Source organism: Crocodylus porosus, unplaced genomic scaffold (assembly GCF_001723895.1).
Source record: "Crocodylus porosus isolate Cpor-Errol unplaced genomic scaffold, CroPor_comp1, whole genome shotgun sequence".
Classification (NCBI taxonomy): domain Eukaryota; kingdom Metazoa; phylum Chordata; order Crocodylia; family Crocodylidae; genus Crocodylus; species Crocodylus porosus.
The window spans coordinates 62,172,927-62,185,091 of NW_017728886.1; the positions used below are offsets into that span (position 1 = coordinate 62,172,927).

Genomic DNA, 12,165 nt, shown 5'->3' on the forward strand with positions numbered 1-12,165 from the left:
TCAGTGGGCGGAGTAATCTGAAGTCCTCTGACTCTGCTCCGACCCTATTTGCAAATACACCTTTTGTGCTGCTAATAGTGTGTGCCTGAGAATTATTATTTGCGAGCCTCCAAAAGAAACGAACCGCAATATTTTGCAAGAACTGTATGTAGCAATTTTGAGTTTACTGCAGGAGAGGGTGGGAGTAGAAATTCTTGAGGACCCTTGTGGTTTCATCATCTATTATATGGTAGCTTGCAATTTTAGGAAGTGGACCCAGATTGCATTCAATAGGAACATAGATCCAGAAGAAAATTGTAATGGTGGGTTACACAGTTGTTCTAAAACAGCTGTGATTGTATAATTTTTCATATTCTAATATGATCTTTTCCCCTAACACCATAAAATGATTAGATAAAGAAGGGAGAAAGTGATATTTTACATATTCTAAAGAATTAGATTTGAACTGCATCCTTTCACTCTGTCCTTAACACTAAATGCTGGGTCAGCATCTCCGTAAAAGCTAAAAAGGAGGGGAAGGAAAATCCCACAAACAAAACACTTAAAAAGTAATAAAAATAGGGTTTTTGTAAACAAGGCATTAGGAAACCATCTCTGGAAATTAAGAAATGGCAGGTTCTTTGAACTGACACAAAGAGAACCATCTTAATTTAGTTTTGGGGAAGAGAACTTCCAATTTTGTTCACTTCCATGATTTAAGGAAGAAACCCTTTTTTCTAAACCTCAAATTTCTACTCTGATAAGATAACCACTCTCTCTCCAACCTCTCAGTTCTAATCCTCAAAGGGAATTTACAAAACACCTTTTGCAGGTGAGCCTACAAACTTCACTTCATCCATCTACTGGATACAAAAAATCATGGATTAAATATAGACATCAGATTTATGGCATGTTACAACCTGTCTGCCATCTGATACCCCCAGGAAGCCTTTCTACAACTTACCAATATTCCGTCACCAGGTCACCATTTCCTTTCCCCTCCTCCCCACCTGTCTCTAACCCATTGTCTCTCACTCCCTCTGACGCTCACTGCCACACATTTACGTTTTCACTGACCTGCATTCTTGCATACTAGCTTCTATCCCCTCCAGGAGAGCACAAAACAACTGCAGATGCTCCCTCTGCATGAAGAAGCATGTTTGTACCTAAAAGCTTGCAAAGATGGAATTTTTCCAACTATTTTAGTTGGTCTAATAGAAGGTATCTGATTTACTCAAAGAACCTTGTCTACTCTGACAACAGCACTGGAAACAAAAGCCCAGAACAATGGCTAGGACATCACTAAGCTTCCATAAGTGCTTGTGCAGCCATGATTTTATAATGTTGCAAGGAAAGAATTACTCTCCTTTTCAAAACTAAAATAATCTTCCTTAAGAAATTAGAGTGCACTTAAATTGTTTACTATTTTCTGCTGATGCCTTTTATATACTGAGGATGTCACATTACAAGGGTAACTCGCCTCCATTGCAAATTCCTTTTCGAAATTACAAAAGCCAGAACTCTGAACAAGTTAAATCATCCCTGCTGTGGTATTTCAAGAATAAGAAGATTATATGGAATGCTAATAGAAAAGCTATTGATCATTTTACCAAGATTAGCCAAACGGTTTTCATTTTCCACATATAGTGGGTGTTTACTGAAATTCCTATTTCCACTGTATTCAGAGAGTTAAGAACATCAACAAAAATCCATATCTTGAAAACAGAATTCAAAAGGTGTACAGGAAGATGATAGGTGGGGCATACCACCCATTAAGTCGCCCTTGTAAATCATCTAACAAAGTCTATTGAGCAAATGACTTGTAGATGTTAAGTACTGAACTGCAAGTTACCTGCATTAGTTAGATTGCAGTCTCACATACAACCTGCCCCCCTCCCCTCCCCCCAAAGTATAATATGCACTTGGTTTTTGAAAGGCAAAATGAAGAAAAAGAAAGATCTTTCCTTGAAAACGCTGGTAAATACAGTATTGCCCCAGGATTTAAAGTAAAAGAAGCAGGCAGCTGCAAGGGTGGGGGAGGAGGAAGCAAGCTGCTCTGTTAACCCCGTAGCTGCAGGATACCACAGATGCTACTGATTGAGTCAAATTGCCCAACCCTTCTGCTTTTTGAGCTGATCTGGGTGGGCAGCCAGTAGCCTCTGCCAGGTCACCTGAGGATCCAATCCTAGCCAGCAGCACCTGCCAAGTTAGCTGAAAGCTATTGGCTTTAAAATACAGCAGAGCTGAGCTGAGCCAAGCCCTGGGTACAAGGGCAAAATCTTCTGTGGAAAGCCATCAGTTAGGGAACATCCCATGCAGCACTTGCAGCATTACTCCCTCTCTCCCTGAAGGAAGATTACCATATCCCTTTGCTTAAAATTCACATCCCAAATGTATGATGTATGCGAGACAATGCAGCAATTTTTTTTTCCAGGCCCTCTGCTAAAACTCTAATGGGAAATAATTTCCAGCACACTCAAAAATAAACACCAAATCTACATCTCCAGCTCTGAAAGGGATGTATTTTAGTGGAGCAACAACCTATCTTCATCTTCAGTTCTACTAAGTTATAAGCCACAGGGATGTGCCAACCTGCAGCATCTTAAATTTATGAAGTTACATTTGGACTCCTCCTCATATTGAACCCCTTCATAAAAGGAGGTAAAACCCAACCAATATCCCAGTTGCACTGTGTATTTAGGCTGTACATTATACATCTTGTTTTTTTAACTGAAGTGGTTTAATGTATGCTTCTAGCAAAAACACTTGATCACCCTATTTCTACATTATCTGAGCTGTACTTGGACATAATGGACCGTGGCAGCTCTCACCCTTTGCAGTTAAGACCTACAGGCTGGAACAAAAGACTTGCTTTAGTTGCATTAGATCAGGCACAGTGAAGCTATCCCATCTCTTGCCCCAGAATCCTTTTGACAAACCTGCCTCCTCCCTTCCCACTTTTTAGCGTGCTAAAAGCAATGGAGAATTCCCTGCACAGGCCAAAGTGGTTCCTACAACGTGGAGAATTCCGCTTCACCGTTAAATGGGAGAGCACCAATTCTGCCCTATGGTTCTCAGGAGGCAGAGAACAGAAAACAGTCCACTAGGAGACAAACATAATGCCCCCTTAAATTTGTTTATGCCACCTCGACCCTGCATTTGGCTGGAGACTGAAGCAACCCTGAAATACAGTTATGACAGCCTCTCTACTACTCCCAACAAGGTGTTCTGCATCCCAGATATGAAGTCCTCTGGCCACTCCTCCTTCCTGTCTCTGGAGAATGTAGGGACAGGCTGCTTAAAGATGCATGGACCATCATTGTTATATGGCTTTCCAGAAGAATTTCTCCATGCAGTCCTTATCCATTCTAGCTCCTACCACAGGGCACATGTTAGTGATGCCATTTAATCCTTCCTTCAAAGAAGAAAGAGTGCATGTGCGTGCTCCATAAAACCAGGTAGGCCAATTAATGCTGGAGGAGGTTCTCAGTTCTGCTGTCATCCAACCTCATTTACTTGGGTACACAGCACAGACTGAGAGCATGTGCAGGAAGATACGAGAAAGGAGAAAGGAGATATACACCCTCTTCCTTTTTTGTTCAGTAACGCAAGACCAGCCGCAAGTTATCCAAGTTAGATCTGCCACCACACTTGCTTTAGTAGCTTTTGGTACACAAAGACTTAGCCAGAACCTCACTTGTAGTGCTTACACCCCATCTTTGACCAGAAACAGCCCCACATACCCTAACTTACCTTGAAGGGTCTGGCGTGCCCGTGAAGAAATGAATACATGGAGAACTGTGGTTGTGAGGTAACACAGACACCATGCTAGCCGTAGTAAGGAAAGCTTCAGAGTCCACGCAGACACCATGAGCTTTGTCACGTAGAATGTCCATCATTGTTTGTGCAGCAATACCTCCTGCATGAAAGACACACACGCATACATGGTGCACTATGGTCTGACCCAAAGGAATTTTTTTTTACTTCAGTAGCTTTGTAAATGCAAATACCTCATGCAAACACTGTTATAAAAACAATGCATGTGGCATTCCACTTATTAGCAGCTTGTATCAAAGTGAAGAACCCTGAAATATAGCAGTCAAATAAATTTGCTCGGCTAGCTTACGCTCAGAAAAGGATTCTATTTTTATAAGGGCCAATAAAATGCAGTTTTTTGGCCCTTAGTTGCCCAGTTACACTATTTCATCTTGTAGAACAGGTTGAATCACATGTACATGGCTAAGTGGCTCATATGGGTATGTTTTCACCCTACAACACTATGTTTGTGCCTACTGTGCATGATGAGGAAAAACTTAAATGCTAGCCAGAAGACATCTAGCTCCATTTATGCTTTGCTGAGATTCAGCTTCATCACGGACACACAGAAGTGCACATAAACTCAAATTACAGTCAGTCAAGAACCACACCTAGTAACTTCTTGGTGTCTATGCAAGCTTCTAAGCTTCTAACCATGTGCCCAATAGCAAAGTAGTTAAAACACTTACCAAAGACAAGAGAAGCCCAGAGAATCCAGCTTCCAGATTCAACACTCCCAACAGGATTTGAGCACTGATCTCCCACATCACAACCCAATCATCAGGCCACAGGCCAAGCACCTTCACATTGGGGATTGGTCGGGACAGTGGGCAGCAAAGAGGGAAAGGACCCAGGACAGAAGAAGAAATAGGAGGGAGCCCAACGCTGAGGTCCAGGAAGAGGGATGCTACCCTAATAGAGGAAGGGATTCCTGGCTTCCATTTTTAAACATTTTCCATCAGTCACTAGCAAAACTGCATGGAGAAAAGAGCAGCCTTCTTCACATGGTGCTCCACATGTCAAAATACTCTCCCCCAATAGGGCTGGAACAGGCGCCCAGCCTTAGAGTGGCAGTCCATGTACCTCATGTAGCAGATGCCTTTTAGAAAACATGACCAGAATCCCTAATACAAAGGAGGACATATCTGGATTTGGAAAGACTAAAAGAAACCCTAGAGAACTGTTAGCACAAACTTCAAGGTCTGAGACTTCCCTTTCAGAGGAAATCCTACACACATGTAATACTTGGCATTCAAGAGCCTTGTGTTACTCAGCCTGCCTCACCTTTCAGGATTAGGTGCGCACCAATATTTTTTTGGCCAATTATTAACAAGCCATATCAGCCGATACCAATCCGATTGTTGATATGGGCCGGGGCTGCATGCAGGTTAGGCGGTGGCGGCACTGGGAGGGGGGCTACAGGGTGGGCTGTGGCCACCCCAGAATTTGCCATAACTGCCCCCCGCAACTGTCCCCCTGCCCCAAGTCCAAGCCTCCCTCACTGCTGAGGCCTCAATTAACTCCCCCTCTCCACACATACCCCTTCTCTCCCCCTGCCCCTTTTCCCTCCGCAAACTTATCAGCCGGATGCTGCTTTCCAAGCTGCCAAGCTGTGCAACATGCATGCCCCATTTAAATCAGCAACATCATCAGCCACATCAGCTAAAAAAAACTGATAGCTGATAATGTCAATTTTGCTTTTTATGGGTGCCAATACAATATGAACCAACGTATCAGTGCACCTCTATTCAGGATACAGTTGACTTTCTCTGCTGTCTGTTACCCCCTAACATGCATCCATCTTACAATGGACAGAGTAGGAATAATAGTGAGTGGTGTTCCATTTGTTTTCAAATGGTCTGGGGTAATCTCTAGTCCAGTTTTGGTATTTAAGCATCTGGTCATCTATATTGCATTTTTGGCACTTACAGGAGATGGCAGGCAAGTAGGAATTTTATTTCTGGGTACATAGCCATTCATATGTAGACAACTGTACACATACCTAGGACATGCACTGACAACAAAATGGTGGTTGGGAAGGCCACCTGCCACAATTTTTGTTCCCGACAACTGAGTGGCTAGGGGAGAACCAGATCTGGGGAACCAGATACTCACTATCTAGGCCCCTCACCCATATGAGGGTTTTGAATCACAGGGGTGGGGGAAGGGGGGGAAGTAGGTTGGAAAGGACCTTCAGGAGGTCATCTAGGTCAACCCCCTGCTCAAGGGATTTCCTTATTTTAACCATCCTAGACAAATGAACTCAATGAAACAGTAGTTACAAAAAGAGCATGAAGTGAATGCCCTGTAAAGTGCAAGCAGTCTTAAACCAAGCTAAGGCTCACCCCCCCCTTGTAATTTAAGAAGGAGAAAAAAAAGTCATATCCAACTTAAACCGCAAGTTATTACATGGAGATATCTACAGTTGTAAGACTGTAGAGAAATATGATGCCGTTACAGAGCACCACAATTTTTTTCCCCTAACATTTTGGTGCAGTTAAAAGTATTCTCTAATTTCCATTTCCAGCACAGACCCTCCAGATATTTCTCCTCTAGCTGCTCGAGCAGCGGGGGGGCATGGCCAGCCCCATGAGTAGTATTGAGTGAACTGGCCAGGGTCTGCCTGGCACTCCCCCCTGGCTGCTGCAGTGGCAGGGCCAGGGGAACAACAAGATGCCGGCCAGTATGGCCGCCTGAGGCAGAGGCAGGGAGGGGGTTTATTCCCCATCCTGCCCCTGGGGAACCACAGCCAGGTTCTGCCCGCCCTGACCACCACTGCCCATCACTCACTGCGTGGAGCAAGTAGTGGGATAAGCCCCCTCTGCCAGACACCAGAGGGAGGGGGAAAGAACCCCCCTCCCTGCGCCCTTTCTGAAGCGTGCCTGCTGGCCAGCCTCTAACCATACCCCCACTCCGGCCACTGGAGCAGCGAGGGAGGAACAACCCTGATGGGGGCAGCAGCCTGTCAATGTCCAGGGAGTGCAAGCCTCTTCCCAGAAGGGAGCAGCACTGCAGATGGGAGTGGGAGCCAGGCAAGCCGAGCAGCCACAGACTGCATGGGATGAGTGGCACTAGTGGAGCACTTGGGAGGCTATAGTGCCCTCTGAGCCCTGGTGCTGCTGCTCGTCCCATGCAGTCTGTGGCAGATCTGCCTGCCCTACTCCATCCCACCCCTGCCTGCAGTGTAACCCCCCACCAGGAAGAGGCTTGCACTCCAGGAAGCCATGAGAGGGGATGTTGCTCCCGTTACGGGTGCTCCCCCCTCGCCACTCCAGTGGCAGGTGTGGGGGCATGGCCAGAGGCTGGCCAGCAGCGCCCTTTAGGTGAAGGGGCAGTGAGGGGGATTATTTCCCCCTCCCTCTGGCATCTGGCAGAGGGGGCAGGGACGGGCCTTATTCCACTGCTTGCCCCATGGAGGGAGCGATCAGTGGTGGTGGCAGTTTAGACTGGCAGAACCTGGCAGCAGTTCCCTAGGGGCAGAGGGGCTGGAGGGGGAATAAACCCCCTCTGTGCCCCCTCTGCCTTAGGGGTCCATGCTGACCGTGTTTGGCCATGCCCCCGCCCCCACCACTGTGGCAGTGAGGGGGAAGCACCAGGCAGACCCTGGCTCGGGTCTGGAACAGGGAGGCGGAATTAAACCCCCTCTCTGGCCAGTTCACTCCAGGTTACTGCTGTGGCTGGCCATGCCCTCCTAGCGTGGCTTTCCTGCAGCCAAGGGCTGCTCTAGCGCCTGCCCAGCTCCTGGCCTGAGCCACTGAAGGCATTCCTCAGTCCAGAGGGAATGTCTGTTGGCTTGCAAATTAGTTCAATCTAGGCAGGTTAGACTAACCTGCAATGACTGAATCAATTCAGGCTCTGGCTTTTTGAATATCTATCTCTAGCCAAGGAGTTTGGGCCAGATCTAGCTATCTTGATTAGCAAGCTCTGGACTGAACTGCAAACCCCTTTATGCCAGCTGAAATGCTGTCAAAGCTCTACTCTGCATGTAATCATTCTTCAGTTGTACCTGAAGATGCATTTATTTCAACAATTTTCAGCTATAGGTTGGTTCCACAAACAACAAGCAAGTGTTTCTCTCCCCCCTCTCAAATGCCTTACTGGGATGTTAATATCCTCATAGACAAGACAAGACCTGACACATTTTAAGGTAAGTTAGGTTTTTGAGTTAGGAGATGGCAGGCATGATCTTGCTTTTACTTTTTTCTATGCATTAAAACAGAGGTCAACCATTTATAGCCCAGTTTGTTTGTTTTTTCCACAGGTTGGATTTGGCCCATGGACATGGCCCATGGTGGCTCCGGAAGCTGGCAGTACGCTCCAGCCATGGCAGCAAAAGAGGCATCCCCAGGACCCTGCTGCCTGCCACATCTAGTTTATTCTGTGTGCTGTAGTAGAGGCAGCACCCCTAGGGTCTTAGCTCCTGCTTTTGCCTGTACATTCCCTTCACAATATCTGCTGAGCACTGGGAAGTGCAGCCTCTGGCAGGGGCTGGGTTGCAAACAACAGTCATTTATAAAACATGCAAAGGGTGTACGCACCAGGATAGAGTGGCATAAAGCATTTAAACAGAAGTTTGTGATTCTAAAATTTAAGCAAAGTAGGGGTTAAGGCCTGTGTGGGTTTTGTTAATATATCTGTAATGAAACTAGGTGCAATTATCTCTTGATTACCAATCAGCTATTGATTATGTTTACATGATTTATGGAACAGAGCAAAGGCACTCCCCTACATGTACACAACTATGAAAGGTCTGATTGAGAAAAACAGAAATCAAACAGCAAGGACCACATGCAAAGAAAGGGATCACTGACACTTACCATCTTGGTTATCTAGGCTCTCCTTGCCTGCGCAGCATTTTACGTGGTCCTCTGCCACAGAGAACACTTTGGCAAAATCAAATTCTGCATCTCCGTTCCACCATCCTCGACTCTCTGCATAACTCCTAAGTTCAGGATGCTCAGCATCAATCCTTGTGGTTAATGAAAGCTGATTACAAATACACTTCACTCCCTCTATGGAAAAGAGGAACATAACAATACAGCATTAATACAGTGTAGCTGGAAAGGATTTGCAGGGGTAAACTACTTGTATTTAGGAAACAAATGAAACCACTCGTTTTTCTGGACAGATGCCACATTAAAAGCAGAGGGCTTAACTGATAGCAGGCAATTGCAGAACCTGACTCTTCAGTATGCTTTGTAATACATTACTAGCTTTAGGGAAAAAGAAAAAGGAAAAGGAAACAAAAAACAAAGAAACAAAAAAACCCCACCACTTTGTGGGCAGAAAGTATCAAATGCTAGCATCTCTGCACTCTGGGAAAGACAACTCAAGAGCCAAAGCAGGGGAGAATCAGGCCCACATATTGCCAGAAAGTACATTATCAACATTTCATTTTCAAAGGCTTCCAGAAGAGACCATCTTGCCGTTTTGTCCAGAGACTTTATTAACAAGCTCAAAATGTGACTAATTTCCCAAAATACGTAACAGTCCTGCTTCAGCCCAGAATTTTCCCAAAGAGATTTTTTTACTAGAAAAGAAACTTCTAATACATATTCAACCACACCATTACACACATTTGCTGCAGAACTTCCCACTGCAGAAACTGAGAAATTTATTTGGAATTAAATCCGTTATAAAAGATAATTTTGATTTTGCTAATTGGAAAGGGGGGGAGGGGAATACATTTGAAACACAAGTAAAAACAAAGGCTTGAGTTCATAGATGTTAGGGTTGGAAGGGACCTCAGTAGGTCATCAAGTCTGACCCCCTGCCCTGGGCAGGAAAGAGCGCTGGGTGTTTGCCCAGTCTCTTCTTGAAGACCCCCAATGTAGGAAAAGCACCACCTCCCTTGGAAGCCCATTCCAGATTCTGGCAACACTTATTGTGAAGAAGTTCTTTCTAACGTCCAACCTAAATCAGCTCTTCGTCAATTTGTGGCCATTGTTCCTAGTTACTCCACGGGGTGCCCTAGTAAAGCCAGCATCTCCTGCTGCCCTCCCCCATATTCCCTGCTGCCCTCCCCCAATGAATTTGTAGGTAACCACAAGATCACCTCTCAGCCTTCTCTTGCAAAGGCTGAAGAGATCTAGGTCCTGCAGTCCCTCTTTGTAGAGTCTTCCCTGCAGGCCTCTGACCATACAAGTGGCCTCCTCTGAACCGTCTCAAGATTCTCTGCATCCCTCTTGAAGTGTGGCACCCAAAACTGGATGCAGTACTCCAACTGCTGCCTGACCTGTGCTGCATAGAGGGGAAGCATCACCTTCACGGACCTGTACATCATGCATCTGCTAATGCATGATAACATGTGGTTAGCCTTGTTGATCACTTCATCATATTGATGACTCATGTTCATCTTGGCATCAGCTGTGACTCCAAGATCCCTTTCTGTTGCTGTGCTGCTGAGAAGGTCGTCCCCCAGCCTGTAAGTGTGTTGGTGGTTCATTTTGCCCAGGTGCAGCACTCTGCATTTATCTCTGTTGAACTGCATCCTATTTCATTCTGCCCATTTTTCCAACCTGTTCTATAAGGTCCACTTTCCAGTTAAATTAAAAGCCGAAAACAAACCCTCCCTCACACAAAAAAAACCAGGTTTAAACTGTTTTAGTATTTAGAAACATCATACAACTATCCAATTATACTCTTTCCCTTACAGAAAAATTAAAAAGCATTTAACATGACAACTTACGCTTAAACAAGATTTTTTATACAAGATTCAATAAACATTAAGAAATAGTTCAAAGCCCAAATAAAAGCCATAAATAAGGATATTTTGTAAGACTTGTTTTTTCATTTTTTTTAAATCCGACTAAAATATTTATATCCATATTCTGACCTCAGATAGCATCATTGCCAATTGCTGCTGCAAACAGTAAATGCATTGCAGCTGTAATGAAAGGAGAGTTAGAAATATGGTTATAAACTCTTAAAGTACATTTGAAACATGGCATAGACTATTTTTTAAGGCAGAGTAAATGGTATTTAATAAATGCTATTAAATATTTTAATATATTGTCTTCCATACTTATTTTTATAAAAAACGGATTTGCTTTCCTAATGGGCCATGAATTTAAAAATTAAAGACCTGCATTAAAAAAGTTCTAAAAGTCGATTACTGCCTGAAAACCCATTGCTGAAACAAAGGGTCAGTTGCAGGCTGAAATACCTTTTTCTGCTTCACTGGTTCACACTTCCATACTTGTACCACTGAAGGGCATTTATCATTGCTTAGCTTATCACTTTTAGGGGTTTGGGGTATTTTGTTTGTTCCCCCTTTTTTTTTAAATAAGAAAGCCAAACAATTTTCTTTATCTGACCAACTGGCACATATTAGTGTTAATATCAAATTAAGTGAAATGCTTTGTAACAGCCCTCTAAATATTACATCAAGAACTCATTTAATTTGTTTTTTTTCCTCTCTCCCCGCTCCTCTCTGAGTCAAAATGACAGAATTACTAGTCAGTGATGATTTTTTTTTATGTCAGAGGAGGAACAGTAACAGAACACTATTTCCTATCTTTATAATCAAAACATTCACTAGACAAGCTGGATGTTAAGTCAGCAAGGCTAGATGAAATTCATCCTCAATAGGTAAAGAATTAGCTGACAAAATTGCAAAGCCATGGGAGGATCTAGGAAATTACAGACTGGTCAGTCTCACTTCAGTACTCAAAAGATTATGGAGCAGGTCATCATGTAATCTGTTTCTAAGCACCAGAGTAGAACATGGTAATTAGAAACAGTCAACACGGATTTGCCAAAACCAAGTCTTATTTGATTAACCTGATTTCCTCCTATAACGAAGTACAAGTCTTCATGGATAGTAAGATAGCAGTAGATGCAATATCCTCAGCTTAAGGATATCAACATAATTCTCATTCTGAGGCTAAGGATATACACTGTAGACAGAAGTACTGCAAGGTAAATAGCCAACTGGTTAGATATAGTGCTCAAGTGTAATCATCAACAGCCTAATTTCTAAATGGGAGGAGGTATTAAATAGGATTCTCCAGGGATCTGTTATGGGTTTGAGGATGGGACTAAGCACTTAGTTAGCAAATCCATTGATTAAGCTCAGTAGAGTTGCAGACACTCTGGATGACAGGATTAAGATTCAGATATTACCTTGGGAAACCAAAAAGAGTGATCCAAAGTTGAGTTAAATTCAAAGAGGACAAGTTAAAAGTCTTGATCTAAGGATGGAATAGATCACATGAATAAGTACAGACTACAGAATGGCTAGCTAGGCTGCAATACTTCAAAAAAGGAACCAATGGTTGTAGAATTTCATAGATTTCATAGACATTAGGGCTGGAAGGGACCTCGGGAGATCATCGAGTCCAGCCCCCTGCCCAAAGGGCAGGAAGTCAG

General features: G+C 43.9%; 1 protein-coding gene across 2 annotated transcripts in view; it reads right to left on the reverse strand.

Annotated features, from left to right (window-relative positions):
• Positions 1 to 12,165, reverse strand: part of SCRN1 (secernin 1) — a 67,394-nt gene that overhangs the window by 7,227 nt on the left and 48,002 nt on the right. For both annotated transcript variants that reach the window (XM_019535412.1, XM_019535419.1), the window contains exons 5-6: positions 8,613 to 8,807; positions 3,733 to 3,898 (exon numbers count right to left, since the gene is read on the reverse strand). In XM_019535412.1, coding sequence (XP_019390957.1) covers positions 3,733 to 3,898; positions 8,613 to 8,807 — 361 coding nt within the window. The remainder of the gene's footprint in view (positions 1 to 3,732; positions 3,899 to 8,612; positions 8,808 to 12,165) is intronic.